Raw genomic sequence first — 23,329 nt, 5'->3', positions numbered from 1 at the left:
TCCTCACACCAACATTTATTCCTAACCTCCATTTCTCATAGTTCTCCTCCATACCACTGCCCAGGTATGGACAGTGCCAAGCATTCAGTGGGGCAGTCTTCTCCAGGATATCAGAGCATGTCAGAAAGGGAAACAAGAAGGCTAGAGGGAATACAGAAGGGAAAAGGGGACAAAAATGCATGGATAATGCACGTAGAGTTTGTAACTCTGTCAATATGAGAAAAAGAAATCCAAAACCAAAGCTAAATGCAAAACAGAAGGTTTACACCTGTGCAATGAAAATTGCTACATAAAAAGCCAGTTCCACAAATGGACTTTCATAGGCTCAGGACAAGCTAACAAGCCAAAATCCAAGAGCTTAAATCCTGGTTCATCATCCAGCATAGTACATAAGCCTAGAGATACAGACAATTCTTTAGTTGTCTCTTTAAATATTTCTTGCTTATTGTTATAGCTAAACAAAAAAGTGACTTGCTAAGCAAACACAAGAGGCAAGAAGGTTCTTGTTCCTGAAGAGAAATGGAACAGAAAACAACTAGGGCACCTTAAGCAGCAGGACTTAGAAGCAAGACAACATGCCTAAATTGTATTTCTCTATAACTTCCATTTTCAATTAGAAAGACAAAGCTAATAAAATACTAACAGATTGAGTGGCTGAATCAATAAGTACAGCAGAAACTCTTCCTGATAAGCTCCTTTTTACTTGCAGAAATGAAGCAAGAAGAAACAAACTTCAGCTGTTAATTTGATTTGACCAAGCACAAACTGGGCTAGACCACTCAGTGAATGATTATGTCGCCAGTATGGGACCTGAACACCACAAAACTACTGGATATAACCTCCTTATCAATGTAGCACTATCACATGGTCAAAATGAAACGCTATCATCTCACCAACTGATCCCAAACAAACTTGCCCAACAAACAAAACACGCTTCAGTGCAATGCAAGTGCACTGAAGTTTTAAGTTCAGCGTAGGCAACAATTTCACACACATAAAACCAGGAATATGGCAAAGCCATAATTGCTTTGAAGTAGTTTCTGAACTTCTAAAAGCCTTAGGAACTTTTTTTTTCCTCTAAAGGATTCTTTTCCAAGCAACTCTTGAAGATAGCTGATCTGCAACAGTATTTTGAGATACTGCAAAAGGGCGAACACATTCTTAGTTTCTTCAACTGAAGTGAGAACATCTTAGTATTCTGGAAAACACAGCCCAAGCACTGTAGAGTGCTTGAAGCTCTTTACTAGCAAGTTGCTGCCTCATCACCTCATGCCAAGTAAATCAAAGAATGACTTAAAGCCACCAGATGTTTATCGGCCAAGTTTTCTCCCAAACAAACACACTCTGACCTAAAAAAGGTCACAGGAATTACAGAAGCAAGCCTATTACCCATAGGCACCAGTGAATCTTTTTCCTCCTTCAGCATGGCTAGTTAGTGTACATGTTATATCAGACATTCTGCAACAGTAAACTTTACCTCTAAGGGAAACTGTTAAATAAGGAATACTAAATCCTTGTTCCAACACATGCCAGAAAACTTTGGCTACAAATCAAGAATTGGTTGCATTGAAAACTCTAAGAGCACACTCCAGTTCAGACACTGATATTAAAAGAGTGGCAGCCAAAGTGCTAACATTCACAAGGCTAAACATTCTCTCTAAATTCACGACATGGTTCAATATTTCAAATAGCACCAGCCTTATGAAAGCAGAACAGAAATATTCCCCAAAAAAAAAAAAAAAAGGAAATATCAGTCAATGAAGCAGGCACAGGAACTTTACTCATTTATTTCTAATTAGGGATCAGCACCCCAGTGATGACAGATCACAGACTCTGTGAGGTCCATCAAAATGCCTCTCCCCCCGCTGGCTTGGAAACTTATATATGACAACCTGATAATATTTGAAACAAACTGACAAGATCTCCACACAAAAACAAACCTGGTCTGAGGCAGGAAAACACATTCCTCTCCCAAAGTTCTCTGACCACAATAAACTATACCTAAAATATTAAGAACCATTTACCTGAGAAGAAACTACAGTTGCATATCCATATCTTGAAGGTATCTTTGATGTTAATTATACAATGAGTGCTACACATGATAGGAACAGCAGTATCTTTGTCATTAAGGGGTGTGTGATTATCTGCAGGTATTTTCCTGACATTTTGTTGGGCTTTAACAAGTGCTGCTAAAAAAACCTTGTCCTTATATATAGTTTGGCTTTCATTTCACTTGAGAAGATTTTATAAACTTGTTTACATAATTCTCACAGATGTAGATTCATAACTGTCAATGATTTTACAAGGTTAATGGCCTCTATAATTAAAACAAATGAATGAGAAACTCAACTTTAAATTTATGTGTTCAGTCAACCAGAAAAACAGCAAACTCTGCAAAGAAAATGGGTGTATGAACCAGCCTAAACTCACCTTTTGCTGACTGCTCCAAAGCAATGTACAGAAAAGGAGATATTTCTATTAATGATGCACTTAGACTCTGGAGTATTTTGAAACCTACAATTCTAGGAACCGTGATTAATGGAATTTCTAGTCTAGTTTCCAGATCTAGATGCATCTGAGACATACTTTTACTCCAGAGGTTAACAAACAGCAAACACAGAAACCAGAATAAAACTTTGTACTGTATGATACTGAAGGCTCAAAAATGCAGATTCTCTTTTCAGGAGCATACCTATCATGGAAGATAGTTTAAATTTACTTTAAACCTCACTACTTTCTTTTATTTTTTTATTTGGACCTCTAGCTTTTAATTAGTAAATTTTTTAGTAAATTAATTGAATCCATATAATGCCTCCAAAAATTTTATATTGAATTAATTGACATACATTAGCAAGAAGAAGCCTAGATCACATCATACTCTTTTTTAAGGTTAAATAATCTGAAGCTGTAATAACTATAACCAAATTTCTTTGTGGAACTAAAACTTCTGCCATCCAAATTCCACTTAAGAGCTTGATTCAACAGTAACAACACATCAGAAATTCAGTCTAGAAAAAATTAAAGGGATAAAATCTCCTGATATTTAAGGGGTTTTTTTAAGGTTCAAAGGTTTCCTGTTGCCTCAGAGAGGTTAGAAGTTGCTTTGTGCTCTTGAACTGTGATCAGGAGTTATTCATGTGTAATTGAATGTGACATTCTTGTCCACAGCCATAAAAATGGATGAAAAACATGAATGCAAGGGCTGATGGCAAGATGGGACTATTATTAAAGCAATTCATAAGCATCTTGGACTGCTGGCAGAAACCTGACAGAAAGGTGGTAAAGTCTTGAACACAGTTTCCACAGATATATTCTTTTATAGGTTATTTAGTTTGATCTCCTTAGCACAAGAAGCCATTTCCAAGCTCATACAATTTTTACTGAGCATATCTTTAGAAAGACATCCATTGTCTTGTAACAATCCAGCAGCATAAGTGCCCCAAACTTCATTCCCATTTGGAAGAGCAGGAAGTCCATCTAATCCTTACACTGATAACTTAAGCAAAGCCTGCTTCATCAGACTTTTAATGGAGACTATACATTGCTCCAAAACTTATTCTTTGGCTTTTATATAGATTTGTACTAATTTGTGCAAGCAAGACTGAGAGACAGCAGCATTCAGACACACATCAATGCAATCACTTGAATTTTGTTTGTGAGCCACAGCTACAACCCTTAGCTTCTCCACTGGCATGCAAAATAAAGCATTTTTGATTATGCAAATAGTTCTCTGTTTTGTGAATAGGGCCTCAAGTGATTCAAATGCTAATTCTGTTAGAAACCTTGATGCAAAGCCAGTATTTCAACCATGTCAGCTTTATAACCAAGACTTTCTGAGAAACACGTAATTGCAAATTGAAAAATACCTTTTAGAATCAGAAATACATAAAGTAACCTTGAGAAGTTGGAAAGTTTTTACAGCTCTCTGTCAATGGCCCTGAAACCTGCTGGACTTTGCTTTGAGTTAGATGCCCCTTCAGGAACTGGCAGTTTCCTAGCAGAGGCAGTGTAGGCACTGCTACACTGAGAAAACCAGATACAAAACAACAAAAGCAAATTTTTATCTTGTCCAGAGAATAGCGTGTTATATAGTTGGAGTTTACATCTTGTTTTCTTAATAAAACTTTCACACAATCCAGTGAATGCCTGCATGAAAATGTTCTTGCCATTATTAAATACATTTTTTGAGACCTCAGAGCACACAAAAGAGCAAGCATGCATCCTTGATTTCAGAGAAATAGGGGGAAAGGGAAGTGAGTGAGAATGTGTACATGAAACGTGTAAAAAGCTTTTCCTTTTAGTTTGCAAGAAGTTTTGATTTGCTTTTCTTCCCCCGATTAGTTGCATTTAATGTACTACAGTACTTTGTCCTCTCAATTCTAGGAGATATGAGGGAAGGGAGAATGTTTTCAGATGGAAACCAGCCACAGTGGCACTGCCATCAGCCTGTGTGCAAAGCTACCTTGATGGTACATTCCAACCACCCTCTTGACTTCCTTCATTGCTCTGCTCAGGAAAACCAGCTGATAAATAAGGCTAAGTAAAACCTGTGGATCTAATTACCTGTACATTAAGGTAATTAGCTGTACAACTAAGGCCTTAGCTGTACAACTAAGACAGGCTTCAAAAAAACTAACCTGCAGTTTAAGTTGCCTATAGAGAAAAAAAAAAAAAGGGGTGCTAGGAAGCTTCTACATGAAGTCCAAGGCAAAAAGTTAAATAATATAAACTATCTGTCATTGATGGTGCCAGTTTAGAGCATCTTCTCAAGGAAAAACCCAGAGGACAGAATCCTTATTTGCATTAAGCCCCTCCTAACACCCCAAAGTAACTGTCAAAGAAAACTGGTCTATACCACTTCAGCACTGATTAAGGGAACTCTGAAACATGCACCACAAAACACACACTACAAACAAGATAGATCAGAACAGGTGTAAATCACTGGGTTTAGCACACATAAAATATCCTTATTTACAAGGCTTCCTCCATTCATTTTGTTTTAAGTTCACATTTTTTTTCAGTTGGCTCCAGGTAAATTGCTGCCAGCGGAGAAGCTGTGGAAGTTTGTGAGAAGTGGCTCAGACCTCAAAAACTCAGAAATACACATCTCCAGACTCTACAGCTGAATATCCCATAGTGATGACTTTTAGACTCCACTGTCATGGTTTATATTTTAGTAAATGGGTCAGAGGTGGAAAGTCACACATCCTATTACCAGTCTCTGAACCATGCAGTTCCCCTCCATCTCAGCAGAAAAATGTGACACATTATCAGCTTCTTTTTAATATTGCTTACTCGGGGGGAACATTCTGAAGTAAAATAATGTGGATATGCATTTTCATTGCTTTGAAGAGGACAGTAGAAGTCAAGTTCTAATATTGAAATGCTGCTCTTTTCATATTGATTATAAAGCCTAAAGCCTGGAAGCAGTAACTCCACCCATGCTGGAAGAAGAGACCCCATTATGAAGCCTGTATTCCAGTTCTGTATAATTCCTGAAAGAATCTCCCACTTTTCCCAGCAAAAACTGAAAAACTGAACTGAAATGTTTGCAACACAATCTCCAGGCTATGGAAAAATACAAAAGAGAGAAAAGAACAGCGCTGTCTCCCAAAGGAATGGTCTCACCAAGACAACTGTGCCTACAGCATCTGACAGCAGGTAGACCAAAGATAAAAAGGAGCCTGTGTAGAAACAGAAAAGAAGGAATATATTTTGTCTCACATATATAACTTTAAAATAAGATGTATTTGCTACCAATTTTTTCACTGTTCTGATTATAACTGACCTTCTCCTTCCTATGAGAAAGATATTAGCGCTTCTTAATGACTACAGTGGTTGCTGCCATATTTCATGCCAATGCAAAGATGTAAGCTGCTGAAAATATTTCTCATCTATTTCAAAGTTTAGAAACAATTCATGCTTAAAATTTTCAGCAAATTACTGTGAACTATACATAGCATTTTACCACACTGGGATTTTTTACTTCCCTGTATACATGACATGTTTAAGGAAGAATTGAATCATTACCACAAAAGATGGGAATAAAAAGCAGCAAAACAAGATGCTGCAGTAGTCTCACCCTCTCAGGCTGCCAATCTTCTCAACTACCAAGTCTCTACTTATGTCATGGCCCCATCATTTGAAAATAAGTGTCATTTTCCCTTTGATATAGGAGTGATTTGTTAGATATTAAAACAGAAGAGTGGCTTGTATCTGTACAGACTAAAGGTGCTTAATTTTAGAAATAAGTTAAAAATTTGAAATATACTAGTGGATTTTTCTCGAAGGAAGTAAAAGTACTTATTTTGCTGTGGACAAAAGCATTGAAAACAAACACATTGTTGTGGATCCAGCAGAAGCACATGCTCATCTGCATTGCTACATTCATGTCTGAAGAACCAAGACAATGTTTAAATTATTCATACACATGAAGAGAATTAGGATCATTCATTCATGAACTTTCTGTGTTAGAAATACACAAAACCATTCAGATGATGTTTATGAAAGATGACTGAACTCAGTAGCAAGATGATGGCATGTCTCAGACATGACTTTAGATGAAGATGGATGACTTTCACAGGAAACATTTTACTTTATCCAGAGCTGGGTACATGACCAATTCACATTACACATTCTTTGGGTTGATCAAAGACAGTATGTGACCCTTCACAGGGGATTTTGCTCTTTGGGGGACAGGGTTAATTGTTTTTCTAAGTCTTAAAAACATACAGGAACACACATATGCACCCATACATGTCTTTCTATAAATGTTGTGGTGTATCTCCTTCAAGGGGGAGAGCTGTAACACATGGAAACTGGAGAACCTTCTAAAGTCCTTATTTTGTACTTCACCCAAAGTTGAAACTAATTCTGCTGAGATACCACAGTCATCTACAAGCTTTACATGTTAAAAAGACCATGGATAAAACTGAAGCTGACTAAACTGGTTTGAACACTGAGTTGTCACCTTGCTTTGGTATATGTGAAATCCAGGACACAGCAGTGGAAAAACACCCACAGAGATCTTGACAAAGACAAATGTCTTTGTGCAGATTTGAATTCACCACTTTCATCATAAGGCTAAATTATATTGTTGTCTAGATTATCCGTTTTGCAAACGGGAGATACAACAAAGAAAAACAATTAGAAGAACTAGCTAGGTTCAGGAGACATTTCTTTGCCTCAACATCAGAGATATCAAATTTTTATTTCATCAGGTGGCCATGGAAGGTACTGGCACTTGCGTAGGTGCCTGAGGATCTCCAAAGCAGTTTCAGTTGAGACATGCCATCACTTGCTAGCACCTCCACTCATATTAAGAAGCTGATTTCTGTACTACCAATTCCATCTGCTCCAGCTGGGATATGGTCACATGGTAAAAACTAATGTTACGCGGAGAAGGATTAACTTAGCTCTACTTTTTTGCTGGCAGAATGTGCTGTAAGAGGACATTAAATTTGCATACAGCATAAAAAGGCAACTCTCAACAACTTCAACTCAAACAAGAAAGCCATGAGGGCTGCATAAGGTTCTGTACAACTTATAGATGCATATTATCATTGTATATGATGGATTGCCAGCCTTTTGTATCCTCCAAATTCTGTGATTGTCATGTGCTTTCTACCCTTCTTGTCATACTATCATGGACAACAAGAGCAGCAGACCAGAATCTACAAGGCAACAGTTCCAACTTCTGCGTTAAATAGGGAAGAGAAGAAATAGCTTTTGAGCAGAAGTCTGGTCTAAGCAGAAAGCCCCAGGGGCACAAAGAAAGTCAGAGAGCCCTGAAACTCAAGTCAGAGGAAACTGTAAGCAAAAGCCATACTGAGAAGGGTTCAATAGCACTTGTGAACTAATGGATTTGCAACCTTCCAGCACTGAAACTGGCACAAGATCCCTTATCCAACACTTTCCATGTGAGAAATGAGGATTCACAGAAAACTGCTTCAGTGGAAGTAGGGCAGAGTCTGAAAGGTCTGCCATTAAGCTAACATAACAAGGATGAGGAAAGAATTCTTGATGGCAAAATGATCATATTAAAAAAAATCTTTAAAGTGTCACCCCATTCTTTTCTTGCTTGAACTGTGCTCAAGAACAAAAGCCAGAAGAAGGTCACAGCCTGAACATCAAAAGTACTGAATAAAGATTCAATTGATACAGTCATGTTCCACCTCAGCAGGCCACAGATAAAATTGAAGGGGGAATGGGAGGAGGACAGAGGGGATGGAATATTCTGTGGAACAAATCTAGTTCTATGAAACTGGATAATTTGGAATTTGCATTTGCACTTCTCAGAAGAGTGCTACACTTTTCCTAGATGATGGAAGCTCATTATAGATTTTAAAATTTATAACTTGGTTCTCAAAGAGAAACACTATAATTTATGCTATATTTATGGAATCCCAGCTCTCCTGAAGGTTTTCTAATTGAGAAAACTTTGATTTGTTAGATGGTTAAAAAATAAAAAAAGGGGGAAAAAAAGAAATACTATGTTCAGTCTGTGAATAGTCAAGTACAAAGAAACAAACAGGACAGACTTTTTCAATCTACCATTTCTGACCATCCTATGTGGACAGAAGATTTCATTTGGCCCACCAAAAAGAAATAAGTAGCACAGTGTAATTTGGGCACACTAAAAAGCAGAATAAAATAACATCATAACTTGCACTTGCACTTGCACTGTATACGGGACTAGAAGACTATCAGATCTCCCACATTCATCTTAGATGACAAGGAATTCAGTTCACCTGCTTCAACCAGCCAGTCCAACTGCTGTCAGGGAAAAGCAAATGAGTACTGTCAGTAAAAAAAATTAGCAGCCAGTCAGGGTTGGAGAGAGCAGCAGGAGCCAAAACAGAGTAAAGATGAAACTCCTGCTGCTTCCAAGCTCCATATCACATTGCCAAAGATCTAACACACTTCTTGTAGACATACACAACTGCTCATGCAGGAGAAAGCATAAATGAAACACAGCTGAAAATCTGACCTATCAAAAATATTCAGAAAAAATCTCCAGAAATTAAAAGCAATTTGTCTATTATAAATCTTCAAGAAGAAATAATATCCACTTCTCTGCAACATGAAAGGGTATTTAATAAGTCACCTCCAAAAGTCTCAGAAATTTTAAAAGTTGACTTCATTTCATAAAAAAGGTGCCAAGAACATCCTTTTCCAAATGCACTGTAGTTTTTGAAGCCCAGCCTGTCTTAATTTGACAACTCTTTTAACTCAAGGAAACCACAGTTTGGGTAAGGCTGCACAGTGACCATAAGAGAAAGAGACCAGACAGAGAAATAAAAATTGATGGAGTTTCTTTACTTTTGAATATTCTTGACCTTAAATATCCAATGACACAGTGTCCCAGAGGTTCTTGGCTTGCATGTTTTATTTTTAACAACACTGAAAAACAAAGCTGTTACGACTCCAAGCCCAACTGGCTTTGCAGGGACTTTACAGCTAATTGAGCCGTCGCTATTTAGCCCGCAGTAGGCATCAGCTCTGCCAGCTCTGTAGGCCAGGAAAAAGTTCCCCAAGCTACAGCCAAGCTACTGTCCTTTCCTTTTTTTACTTCACTGCTCCAAAGCAATGTGGCTTTTGGGGAGAGCGAGCTTATCCTCAGGGTCCAAACCATAGACACAAACCCCCTGTAGTAACTCTTGTGACACACACACTCAGAATAGCTACATCTCCATAATCTTAAACATAATCTCTTGAAGTTCCCTGAGGCTTGTTGAGCCAGATAAATGTGAAGCTTTTAAGCTTTTCAATTATGGAAATTCAAATTTCTTGACTGGGCTTTGTAAAGGAAATCTGCAAGTCCTCCAAACTCCTATCACTAAAAAGAAAGCAGTTGTTAAGCTTCCTTATTAAGGAAAAAAACCTCACAACAAAAATCACCCAAACCAGTCCTGAATAAAATGAATAGATTTACTTTATGTAAGTGGATGATTTAACTTCCAATTTAAAAAAATAATAATTCTTTACTGGAATATGAAGACAGGATTTTCACTGCAATTTTCATGTTTACCTTCTACTAGGAGATCAATCAATGACTCTTCAAAAAATACAGGCAGATATTGTTTCACTGTGACCTTGACTTATGGCACACAATCTTCCAGACCCATTCTAATACAACAAGTAGGAGGCTTATGACCATGAGTCATCCCGCCAGTGCCATGAGGTCATTTGTTGACTTCAGTGTTGTAAAGACCATTAGGCTACATATCACTGAGCTGGGGAGTGCCTGCAATAACTCAGGCCATAATTCAGGATGAGGTTGCAAGAATTATACCCACTGAGTCAAAATACAATTTTCTGGAGCTCTTCCTTAAATGGTATGGGTGCAGAATCTGGTGTTTCTCCAGGATAATAGAAAAGCTCAGCTACTTTACATCACTTGCAGCATTGTTAACACCAATCACTGTTTTCCATTGTGCACCAGTTAGGAACAGTAGGCAATAAATTACACATTCATTCAGGTAAGAGCTTTGTCTTGGCAAACTCCTGATCTTCCCTGTATTCTTTTCATAGCAGTTATTCCACTTTGATTTTCCACTGATAAAAGTTTTGTATAGATTTATCCCCTGCAGCCTGACAAATTTCAGAAAGGGAAGTCTCCGAAAACCTCCCATCTTCAAAGACGCTGTCTGGTATAAATATATATCCTGAGGATAATACATTATATATTACAATATAGAAAATATCATATATAAAACACATACGGAATATAGAAATCCTGGGGAATAAATGTGAACTCTCATTTCTTTCTTAGAGACTGTTTCAGGTTTTCATTTTTTGTTTCCATTATAATCATAAAATTGCCTGGTCAGAAGAGACCTTAAAGATCATCAAGTTCCAACCCCCTGGCATAGGCAGGGACACTTCTCACTAGACCACGTTGCTCAGAGCCTCAATCAAACTGGCCTTGAACATTTCCAGGGATGGGACAGCCACAATTTCTCTGGGCAACCTGTTCCAGTACCTCACAACCCTCACAGTAAAGAAATTCTTCTTAATATCTACTCTTTGTCAGTTTAAAGCCATTTCCCTGTGTCCTGTCACCACATGCTCTTGTTAAAAGTCCCCCTCTGTCTTTCTTGTAGGCACCTTCAGGTACTGGAGAGCTGCAATTGGTAACTCCTAAGCCTTCTCTTTTCCAGACTGAATAAACCCAATTCTCTCAGCCATCCTCATAGGAAAGCTGCTCTATCCCTCTAATCATCTTGGCAGCCTCCTCTTGACTCACTGCTACCACACAGTGAGATAACTTGAAGACTTCTGAAGATGTTCTGTGGCCAAGAGTTAAGCATCTCTCTTCCATGCTCTATATTGGCACTCAGATGCACTAAGTGTTCTCCCCCAACTCACAAAATAAACTTATTCAATATGCATGATAAGCTGTTGTTTAAAAATTAAAAAATAATCATTAAACCATTCCTATATTCTTCATAATTTTATAATGCAATACAGCAGATGCTTCCAGAGCACTTATGTTGTATTTCTGCATGCTGCTATCCATACATGGCATTAAAACCACAGCCTTTGACACTGAAGTAGATGGAAAAGTATCATCTGAGAAACTGCCAAATCAAAGATGTAGAAACTGTCATATGAGCACCTTTAAAAGTGACACAAATTGGTACAAGTACATATAAATTACAACATGTGAATACAGTAATTAATAAAAAGAAAAACAAACTGAAAGTTGCCCAATCATGGCATTTCAATGACAAACTACAAAAATAGCTACAAAACTTGATGATGCTTTGAAACACCATCCAGACCTATGGGAAATGAAACATTTCAATATACCAAAACCCTGGAATAGGGTTTTATTGCTATAGTAAATAGCAATATTTTCAAGAGTGGAAAATTAAAAACAAATGGAAAAAAAAGTTTTCATGACTGGGATGGGGAAGAAAGAATTTTGTTACCCAAGAAAGGAACACAGTAAGCAAGTTAACCTCAGAAGCAAGGTGCTGATAAAGCCAAGGGATGTTTGTCTATATATGTATCCAAAAAGCAAAATTGTTGTCAGGCTGGATATAAGCAATATTATTACCCAAAATGAAAAAAAAGATAACTACAGCACTGTAAATCAAGCTGTTCCCAGAATTAGAATCTAACACACAGTTCAGTATTTAGCCTAGATGAACATATGATTCTACAGGAAATTAAGGGAATGAAATACCTGAGATAAAAGTTAAGGTCAGTGACTTTTTCTCCTGGCTGCTGTGGGTTTAATAATACTTCTAGTCAGATGCTGAACCATCTCTGAACAGTTGATAAAGAGCATTACAGTAAAAGGACAAACCACAGCTTCACTAACACAGAAAACAAATAATTTGCTAATCTGTATACTACCAAATTTATTTTAAATGAAAAAATGGGATGTAAATGTCTTTCAGACTCCACAGTGTCTCAGATATCACTGTTGCAGGCACACTTAGCCCACAAAGTGAAATGGTGGCCTGAATCACTCATATAAATGTTATCAGAAAATCTCATTGATTTATCCCACTCAAGTACATACACCAAATCAGTTGTGCTTTTTTTCTCCTTTTTTCCTTCTCAAAAGTAAATTAGATCATCTCAGACTAAGTGAATTAAATTCAGAAACATCCCATAAACTGCATAGAGCCAGCTGGTACATCTAACTCAGCCCAAGTTGAAAGAACATTTAGCATAGGCCACTTCTAAATTTTGTTGTAGAAATTCAATAGTCAGCTGAACTGCACCACTAAATATGCCACATACACCTCTTTTCATTTAAATCTATGGAACTTTGATGGTAGAAGACACAAACCCTTATCTGCTGTAAAAGCAGACTTACTTCACAAGCTTTAATTGAAGCTTCAGCTAAACCTCCCCCAGGCCTTAAAATTAACTATGATTTTCCTTATGCAGCTTTACTGGCTTTTTTTTGTTCAGTTGGAGTTTTTTTTCACTTTTTCTTCCACTTACTGCTTCAACCAAGTTAGCGCTTGTCTCTACAGTCACACATTCCATATTTATCTCCTTCATTTTCCCACTTCTCCTAGTCGTTTTCCTTTGTAGCTTTGTTTTACTTTGAGCTTCATTCTGCTGCTGTCACAACAGTAACAATATGCTTCCCTGTACATAGGCAGCTACAACATTCCCTGAGCATGACCACTGCTTAGGATTTCAGCCTGTAGCTTCCCCCAAATTACCATCGCACAGCATCCCCCTCGGGAGCACCAAGCAGAAATGCTATTTTCTCTCTCTGCTTTACTCAAAGAGCCATGAGAAATGTTAAACAATTTTCTAACAGTAGTTTTAATTTACAATTAACTAGACTTCTGCCTGAATTTGCCTTGCATTGTTGGGAAATTAGAAAATAAGGAGCAAGCCAAGATGAAACCTGCCTGGTTTATCTATTATGAAAGAGTTTGGAAAGAAATGCCCTTCAACAGACCTCTGGCTCATACCATCATATATGCATTTTTCCATTAGGGGAACACTATTCCTCAGATAACTGAAATTAGAAGTTGATCTCATCTTCAGTGGTATTTGTCCTTGTTCTAGTTGTCCCAGCCTAAATGATGGCACTGGAGCCCTTACTTAGTCATCAAAGATCAAGAAAAAACAGCTTAACACAGTGTCCCATTCTTGCTGTTTTTCCATATCAAACTTATCAGATCATTTTAAGAGCTCATAGAAGCATTTCTTTTTTCCCTTTTTTTCTCCCCATCCTTGAAGCTGACAGCAGCCATGGATGCATTAAAGAACTCAGCATGTCCAAGATGGATGAGATGCTGCCAAGAGGAAAGGAGCAGCTTCCTAAGGTCCTGCTAGTGAAGCCCATGGCTGCAGTGGCCATAGTGTTACTGTCAAATACTACAGGCCTGGCACAACATCAGTGAGGTCACCTTCTGAAATTTACATTTGTAATACAGCTTTCCTTACTTTTCTGGTCCGAATATTTGTTTCTGACAAAATCAAAACCAACAACAGAAAAGTAAAAGCCTAAATAAATAAATACAGATTTTTTCACCTTCCCATCTTACATATCAGGTATGTGTGACATCTACACGACATAAAACATACAACATATGTATTACACTTACACTGATAGCTCCTGAATGAAATTTCACTGTCAAGGAGATGAGATTTTATTTACCAAAAAAACCCCTCATAAACAGCCTATAACTCAAGTGTGACCCCACCTAACCAAGAGTCTACAAGAGTCAAGAAGAAACTTTTTCAATATCCTAATACTCTTTGAATCTAGTCTCAACTTAGATGAAGACTTAAAAATGTAATGGATGCACACAGTCCTATCATAATGAATGAGACACCACACTGTTGATTTGGTATTAATTATTAACTTCAAGAGTTTTTCTAGACAAGACCTTTATTCTACTACTATTAAAGTTATTCTACTACTATTAAACTGGCTTCAACCACAGTATTGTAGTCACAGCTAAAAAGAAAAGTTTCCAATGACAGTGTGAGAAGTATTTTTATGCAAGTGGGCTTTTATAATTTTTTTAACATATCAAGTGGAAAAAATCCCTGTTCTTGTTCCTAATGAATACTTCCGTAGACTGAGCTCACACAACACACTATTTATGAGGGAAAAGGGATTATACTGCATTTGACAGTTACAGTGCTATAAACTTTCATCTAGACCAAGCTCACATTAAAAATCCTTTTAAGTGTCACTAAAAAGGCACAAGAAAGCCATATTTACTATTCTCTCATTAAGTCAGTACCATATCAACTACAAACCTGAAGAACAATAAACATATTTGAAACATAGGCTGCTATACCTTGAACTCAGCATTACAGATATTGAAAGCTGCACCCGTAACCCTCTGCACACCTCGTTATCACAGCACAGCTGCAGGGACAGACAGCTCACACATAAAATAGATATTGTTATGAATAAATGTGTCAGATCATTCAATAATTGTTACTCAGATGAAGCAGTAGAGAACAACTGTGGAAATTCCTTCATAAATTCACCACCCACGGTTTTCCCTCCTTTGTGAAAGAGCCACCTTTAAAATGCACAGTCTTGGGATGGAAATCCATAGTAGTTTAGTGACTTCAGGGTGTCAATCACATGAAACATGGGGGTTTTTTGCCCAGCCTACTCCAGAATGAGCTCATTGTACAGACAGACATACAGCAGACAGATGGCTGCAGGAGCAAGGCACAAGGGAGCTACAGCTGCTGTGTCTGGGGCTCTCATGGTCACAAAGCCAGACATCTCACATGGAGGGCCAACTGTGGACCCTGTGAGGGCTGATGTTCCAGTACCTCCCTGGCTCATCTCACCCTGGGAATTAGGCTGATAGTACAGTTTTAAGAGGTTCCTCAAAGTCATAGCAGTTTCATCTCTTTAGTTCGTTACCAATCTGAGCTGAGTCTGAATCAGTGCTGTGATGGTAAATTGTTTATTATTTCTCTACCAAGGCTCATTTTTTGTACCTTCTAAGAAAGCAGGACCACACAAAGAAGGCATATCCAGCAATTTCTTCACAAGAGCTCGATACAGACAGGCTCAGATAAAGCAGCCATCACTAGGGACCAGGAGAGACTGACAAGGAAGGATAAAGGATGGAGCAGAAAGCTTAACAGGCATCTCCAAGCACCATAGATAAGAACCATTCCCAGGCCACACAACTTAGAGTCCATGGGGAAGAAAAAACAAACACAAGCTAGTTGCAAACCACACACAGCTTCAAAAGTGCCTGCAGTTCTGCTCCATGATCTTTTGATTGCCTTTATCAAGAAATGCTTGTCATTGCTTCATGCTGCATATATATGAAAAATCACATCTACCTTCATGCTAGGAGCTGCCTGCGGACAAGAAGCGCGTCTTACACAGCTCCCTCCTCTTCCAGAGTGACTTCTCACACCCACCTCACACATGCTCCCCAGTACTCGTTTGTGTAGTAAATCTAACAGGAGCCAAAGTATAGGCAGAGTTGCATTCTTTAACAAGAACTCCCACACCAGAGGCTTTGTTTCTGAAGCACCAAAGTTTCATCCTACTGAGAATGTAACCATGTAATTTGAATTCTCCAGCTAATCACAATAGCATGGAGCATGGCACAGAATTTAGAAGCACAATGCAATTACAAAAAAATCCCCCACATATATAATCACTAATTATGAGTGCATACCTTCCCTGATAGCAGTAAATGGGGTTCCTTCCTCTTCTTGTAATCTAATCACCTTCAACGCCACCAGCTTTCCATTTACCCTGAAAGGGAAAGAGGGGAGGGGACAAAGAATTTTTGAAAAACCAAAATTACAGAAGAAACAGTATTTCTTATAATAGAATTTATTTCCTATCATGCACTTATTCAATTTCTTCCTGTCAATGCCTGTGATTCATCTACAGCACTGTAAGAAGCACTTCATAGCTTCCATAATGTCAACTTTATATTTTCACACTCAGATGCAATCCAAGAAATTATCTCAGTTTTCTGTGAGTCAGTCTGTTTCCTTTCTACCACAGCTTTGTTACTGAAGCTTTGTTAAGAAGTAACACTATTTAAAATTTCTGTTATAAAATATCTGTTCATTATTTGATCAAACTGTTCAAAGAAAAAGGCATATGATTTTCATAAATCACTTCACATGCAGTATATCCGGATTTACACTGATTACCTCCTTCCCACAACATGATACACATTAGTATAGCCTTCAAAAAGCTACAAAGTTTGTGTAATGAAATAATTCTTAGGTCATTCTCGTCATTTCCCCCTAGGGCAGGATTGCTCCTGAGGCATATTCTTGACTACATGGCCCAGGCTACTTTTAGATTATAATAGCTTTCATTCATAAATTTAAAAATATTTTGTGCTCCCAGAGACAAAAGTTCTTAACAGGTCATTTTAGCGTAAAATCTATTTGTCTTGTTTCATTTTTAGCATTCAAAATTTCACCACACAATAATTACATTCCAGGTCTTGCAAAAAATCCAGTTGGTTCAGTTTATCCAAATAAAATCTCACAAAAATGGAACAAAGCTGATATCATCCATTACCCTCTTCAAGATGAAACTCATACCATGAAACTTTAACAGACTCGCCATGTATGACAAGCAATGGTGAGGATAAACTACCAAAAAGGCATAACACAGTTTTAAAAAATGATTGTTATTATTATCATTAAGATTTATTTCTGTAAGAGCAAAATTCACCTTTACAGCCACAAAGCTCAAGGACACATTGGAGCCTTTACACTCCTATAGTCATGGAGGTAATTCTCTACTGTACAAGAGGGATGGCCCCAGAACATGTTTTAAATTTTCAAAGCAAGATGATATGAACAACCACCAACTACCACCAACTCTGAATTCATCTTCTCCCTCAGGCTTTTAATTTTTGCAGTTATAGGAGTTCAGTGACGGATGGCTACTGTCTTGTTTCTTCTGATTATTCCTCTTTCATAATTACCAAAACTCATTAGCCCTATATAGAACATTACACAATGACTCTGAGCAAGTTAAGAAACCCTGGTTATCAAAAGATGGTGTACTCATCACCTTCCAATTAGTCATAATATTCAGGCTGGCACCAGTCCAAGTCTCAGGCCACTAGTCACTGTTGAAAGGAAATTATCAGCTTAACTCCTGGATTTCTCCTTATAATTGCCTTATATATTTTTAAATTTGGATTCAAACAGGATTTATGGCATCAGAAATAGATAAGCCTTGCCTCAAGTAACTTCATGTGTCATGCTCCAACAGGAGAATGAACCATGTTAAAAGCAGGACTGATGACAGACACGCAGTTCATAAACATGTGTAGTTTTCAATACCTCTGTCAATCCACCACCCTACCTATCATATACATATTACTTAGATATCTGAAAAACTTGAATATTTTGCAACAGATGAAGTAACTGCAGGAGGAATTTAAGTAAGAAAAGCAAGATCATTTTGCAGATAAAGAACAGGACAGATGCTGTGTTCAGAGAAAGCAATGTAAAATACAATGCAAAAAACAGGTCAAAGAGGTATTAAGGAAACAGGGATATGAAGAGAAGGACAAAAAAACATACAGCATTGTGTAGCTTATGCTCTTTTTAATCTGAAGTTCTACATGCCACTGGTTCATGAAGAGAAATATATAACAGAAATAGCAATAGTATGGAACCCATTTCAAAGAATTCACAGTTAAACACAGTAGGTGAGCTGTTCTTTTTAGTTATCATTGCCCCTTTGTCATTGGTACCTGTCATCATCTTGATAGATATCATGGCAACTCTTAGTGCTATCAAAATAATCAAACTAATCTCAAGTAGTGTTCCTCTGGGATTTCATTCTCCTCTTTAATGCAATTTATCTCCAACATATCAATTTATAATTTCCATAATATAACATCCTCCTTATTCTCATTTACTACCCAGTCATTAAAATCTTTTTTTTTCCATTTAATTTTCTATAAACAGGAGCATATAAAACTGGAGATATGAGAAATTATGAAGTATCAATTAAAGAGATAGGGTGTTTATTCACATCCTTTAATTATCCTCCCACTGATGCAATCTCAGGGTGCACTTAGATGATGCTGAAAAGATGAGCTAAGGGCTGGCTCACAGTAGAGGTTTCTCCTGCTTAATCCTTGCCACACACTCCTGACACTGCCTTGTATTTGCTCTCATTTCTGCTGGACTTGACAATGAGACTGCTTAGAGACCTTAAATAGGAGAAGACTGGCCCTTCCAAAAAGAGTTAAATAATATTTTTTTTAAATTATAAAGGCATTAAAAAAAGAAAAAAAAAACACTAACAAATACATAAGAACCAGGTCCACCTTTTAAGAAGCAATGTGTCATGGGATCAAGCCAGCTATGTCATGAAATTGCACCCTGAAACTTGTAATGCCATGTCAAAATAATATGGTAATTTCCTTAGAAACAAGACTGAATAAAGGAAACCTGGGTAAAATTACCTCTGCAACCTATCAATACCTGTCTTTGCAGACTTCAGAAGTGATCAGATAAGCTTAGGAGAACTCCTTCCAGATATTGCTTCACATTTGTCTTCCATAACTTTCAAAGCATGCTCAGTATTTTCATTATTTCAAATCCAAGTAAGAAACTGACAAGCAGACTGCCTTTTAGACAGTGAAAAGGCAACACCACTGACTCTTTTAACATCTAGGATTCATTAAACCACCTCTATTACTCACTGTCCAAAGCAAACAATTTCACACCTTCTCAAAACAATACACTTCACTGTGTCAAAGATTACACTTATCATCTGATGCCCAGCCTGTCAACTGCCTCATTAGCTTCTATTAGGGACAATATTGACTAAAGAATTCCTATTTTCTAAGCCATCCTCCCTCGTAAGCTAACTCGCTTTCTCTTTGTCATTGAAACACCTTCAGAGAAAGTACAGAAGTCTAAAGTCTCTCTAATTATCACACAAAACTACTTTAGTCTAGGCAAAACACCTGCAGCTGATGGACAGCTTCACAATTTACAGAAATTCCTCACTTTAACATTATATAATTTTTCTAATAACTTTCTGATTATATATGCAATGTAGGCAAAAGAAAAATTAGTCCAAATTGCTTTATGCAGCATAAAGTAAAAGTCTGCATATTATAAAAAATACAAATGAGCCAGATATTACAAAAAATGCTAATATAATGTGTCATTCTGCATTTTTAAACCAGCATATATCAGCACTACCAAAATAAATACGTTTATTAAAAATGACCATTTATGAGAAAGTAGAGAAAATTGGAAATTATTTAATGGTTTAATGCATCATTAAGAACATATAATACTGATGAATATAAAGTAACTGATGATTTAATTGGCTTCACTGGGATAATGCTGATGATGCCACACAAGGAACAAAAGAGTACAATAACACTATTTTCTCAAGTTCTTCAGATATATTTAGATGACATAAATGTTCTAAATATACACATTTAAAAGAGTCAATTAACATAAAATCTGCCAATTCTGATTTCAATCTGTTTATTTAATACTGAGTTTTACCACTGGCTGGAGTTGAGGTTGAGCTCATAACTTGTGCAAATACTAAGCTTGGGAACACATCTGCAAATAAAAATCAGTAGAAGATATTGGGATGATGCTCTAATTTGTGATACAAATTTCAAGAAACTAATTCTTATGAAGAAAAATAACTTCCAATTGTTAAATATTCATTTACAGGAAAATCTCAAAGTTTGATGATCAAACCATGAGAATATCTAATTAGATCTACTCTGTAGTGATATTGATGTCATAAACAGATACCTAAAACTCCAAACAGACCATGGGGGCCTAATGAAATCAGGCTCTGCCAGAAATTTCCTTTGAAGAAACCTGAGAGAGGCACATTCACTGTAGGTTTAGTCACCTCTGATTATTCTACCAACGAATAACTAATCCCACATTGAGGGAAACACTTCTTTTAATCGCTAACATAAATGACAGTTCAGTGTAAACATGGTTTATATTATATTTTTCTTACTAAAAAGGACTTACATTTCTAGTTGACAAAAGCCACTCCCTGTCCTGCTAAAGCCCAAACACGTAAATTCTCAAGGCACTAACACAGGCCCTGAATTTCTCTCTTTGAATCCCACCATCTTTTAACCTCATACTAGACAAAAGTTACGTTGTCTTAGTAGAAGCCAGTGGATTAAAGATACTTCATAATGCTGATATTTATTAGGGCTGAAAAAACAGAAGATCAAAGGGTTTCATGAGAGATGAAGGATTTAAATTATTAATTAGTGCTGTCACTGGAACTTAGGAGTCAAGGCAGTCTCGTACAAAGAGTGTGGCAGCCCTCACTTGAACAGGAGCAGGTAAGATAAGAGTTTAGCCCCAGTTCTCATCAGTTCAAACTAGCCAGCAGCTCATCCAAGCACAGGGGCTGTACTTGACCTGTGCCTGCTGGAAGGAGTCACCTGGGAAGGGCAGCAGGCAAAGCAAGCAGTGCTGAGCACATCCTCCTGCACACCCCTCACATCTCTCCACACCCCACTGGTGCTCATAGAAAGAGAAGTGTAAGACAAACATAGAGATATCCCTTATAAATAAGGGCCTCTTACAACTGTGGACAGGGACAGTCACAGGGGATCTGCTGAGAGATGCCACTGATCAGCAAACTGGAAAAAGCAATGCTGCACAATGGCAGCTGGCAAATTAATTCAGTATTCTCCCCACCCTTCCAATCATGCATACATGGCCAATAAGGAACTGTTCTGTAACTCTACACATGTATGTACTGTAACTGTATTCTATACTAGTTTTTCTACTAAGTTTTCCAGAGCAGTCCTGGGTAAGTAATATAATAGACTTACTTTCTTCAGTTTTGTCCTCTGCTATGAGAGGTAATAATACTAAGTCACCTTCCTTAAACTGCATTGCAGGTTGAAGCACAGCACATATAGTGTGATGTTCTTTTTATATATTCATCTATGGGAAAAAACTTTCCCAATCTTTATTTTAAATGTTGAAAAATTCACTTAGTAAGTGATCAATACAGTCAATGATTCATCTTCTAGTTAGAATCCTAGTAATTTATTTTAGTACTTACTCTACTTCAATAATTTTCTCACCATTTGGCATTTTAGTTGAACATCTAGCTGTCATTAGTTTTCTATCTAATTCAACTTTAAGTTCCTATTTTTATTAAAGATTTACAGTGCTAGAGATTTCTTTAAAACATTTTATAATCCCATGTCATAACTTGCCTACAAAAATCCGTTAAGGAAATAAGTTAAAAAATGAGGGGGGGAAAAAAGAAAGCCTAGCTGGTAACCATAAAGTGCCTTTTTGTAACCCATGAATATGTATTCCTTTTCCAGCCATCTGTTATCCTCAGATGAAAAGAGGATTTCATTTGTAGGACACTAATTTCCCACAATTTTCAAGAAATAAAGAAAAGGTTAGGAAAGTTTAGGTCATTAAGGCAATATGAATCAGAGTAATTTTGAAATAGTAGTCTAAATAAATAGGCCATAACATGAAGAAAAACTTACCTGTGAACTGGACTGTTGTACATGAAACTTATCAGGGAGCTGAGAACACAACACCTCACATGGGCATAGAGTAAAGTTTGGGGAATGACTAAAAAATGGCAGCTTGACCATTGCAAGCTTATGGCACTTACAGCAGATTGAACATAAAAGACAGTCAAAGAGATCTCATGACCAGTAAAAGAAATTCTGCAACTTGAAATGCAAAAGTCAGAACAGCAATTAGTCCTGTCAGCCATCCTCAGTGAAGGTTTCAGCATCATAAATATAAAAATCAAAATACACATGCCATCCCTTTTCTTGTGAGCAGCCATCCACAGTCACATTTATGAAATTCATGGTCAGCTATATTCATAGCACACACTGCAATACATCATTCCAGTAACAAACAGTGGTAGTTCCCTCTGATTATACAAAGATTCCCTGCTGCCTCCAGAATAACACAGCATGGAAACAAGGCCAGTACAGAGCATGATGCCTGGCTGAGCATGATTACTCTTCACTTTGCACCATGAACTCCCTATTGACTTTTAAGGTGAATAGTAAAAGGTACTGCCTTTGATGCAGATAAATATCAAATGCCTGGGCTCCCTGAAAAAATACATTTCATCTTTGGATACAAGTTGGAGTCACCTTGAAAACAAAAAATCAGATTTTTGAACTGAAATGGGAGAGGTGCCTGGATGGAAGGACTGCCCTATATCAGCAGCTTTTGAGCTCCTGTTGACAGCACCAGCTTCTACTGTGCTCTGCTCTGTGCTCTACTGATCTCTCATATTAATAGTTTAAAAGGATAGGGATCAGAATTCATTAAAACAAGTGCTTCATTAAGGGTAAATTGAAATTATGTAATTTTGCGATAGGGAAAATAGGCAAAAATATCTTGATGGAACTGCTGCAAATTCTACACATTTTTTTAAAATACTATGAGCACATGCAATTCAGTAAAGGTGCTCAAAAAGGTAAAGGTACAGTGAAAAATCACATGGATAGTGAAGAGGCAGATCAAGATCCCAGCTGAGATACCACTGGCATGCCTCTCAAAACACAGACACGTGCTGTGCTAGCAGCAGTCACAGATCACATCTCTTTAACTGAGGGAGTCTTTTTTAATTCTTTGCCTTGAAGGGCAACTGAACACAGTGGGAGAGGCTGGAAAGCACGCCAACACAGAAAATTGCCAAAAGCACAGGTTTTTCCCTTAAGTGCAATATGCAGAGTTCCCAGCGGGGGAATGCAAGGCCTCCACACTGCTTTGCAAGGGGCTCTGGTTGGCAGCAGCTCCCTTGTGCTGTCACCAGCTTCATCTCCAGACTCTCAACTCACATCAACAC

General features: G+C 37.5%; 1 protein-coding gene across 7 annotated transcripts in view; it reads right to left on the bottom strand.

The window, feature by feature from the left end:
* The window catches only part of CDK14 (cyclin dependent kinase 14), a 346,858-nt gene that overhangs the window by 225,170 nt on the left and 98,359 nt on the right, over positions 1-23,329 (bottom strand). For all 7 annotated transcript variants that reach the window (XM_071428970.1, XM_071428969.1, XM_071428973.1 and 4 more), the window contains one exon: positions 16,158-16,237. In XM_071428970.1, the coding sequence (XP_071285071.1) occupies positions 16,158-16,237 (80 nt within the window). The remainder of the gene's footprint in view (positions 1-16,157; positions 16,238-23,329) is intronic.

This window comes from Agelaius tricolor, unplaced genomic scaffold (assembly GCF_023055355.1).
Source record: "Agelaius tricolor isolate 1412-34295 unplaced genomic scaffold, bAgeTri1.0.p SCAF_6, whole genome shotgun sequence".
NCBI lineage: Eukaryota > Metazoa > Chordata > Aves > Passeriformes > Icteridae > Agelaius > Agelaius tricolor.
The sequence above is the reverse complement of the archived record's forward strand: the minus strand, read 5'-3'. Positions and strand labels throughout refer to the sequence as shown.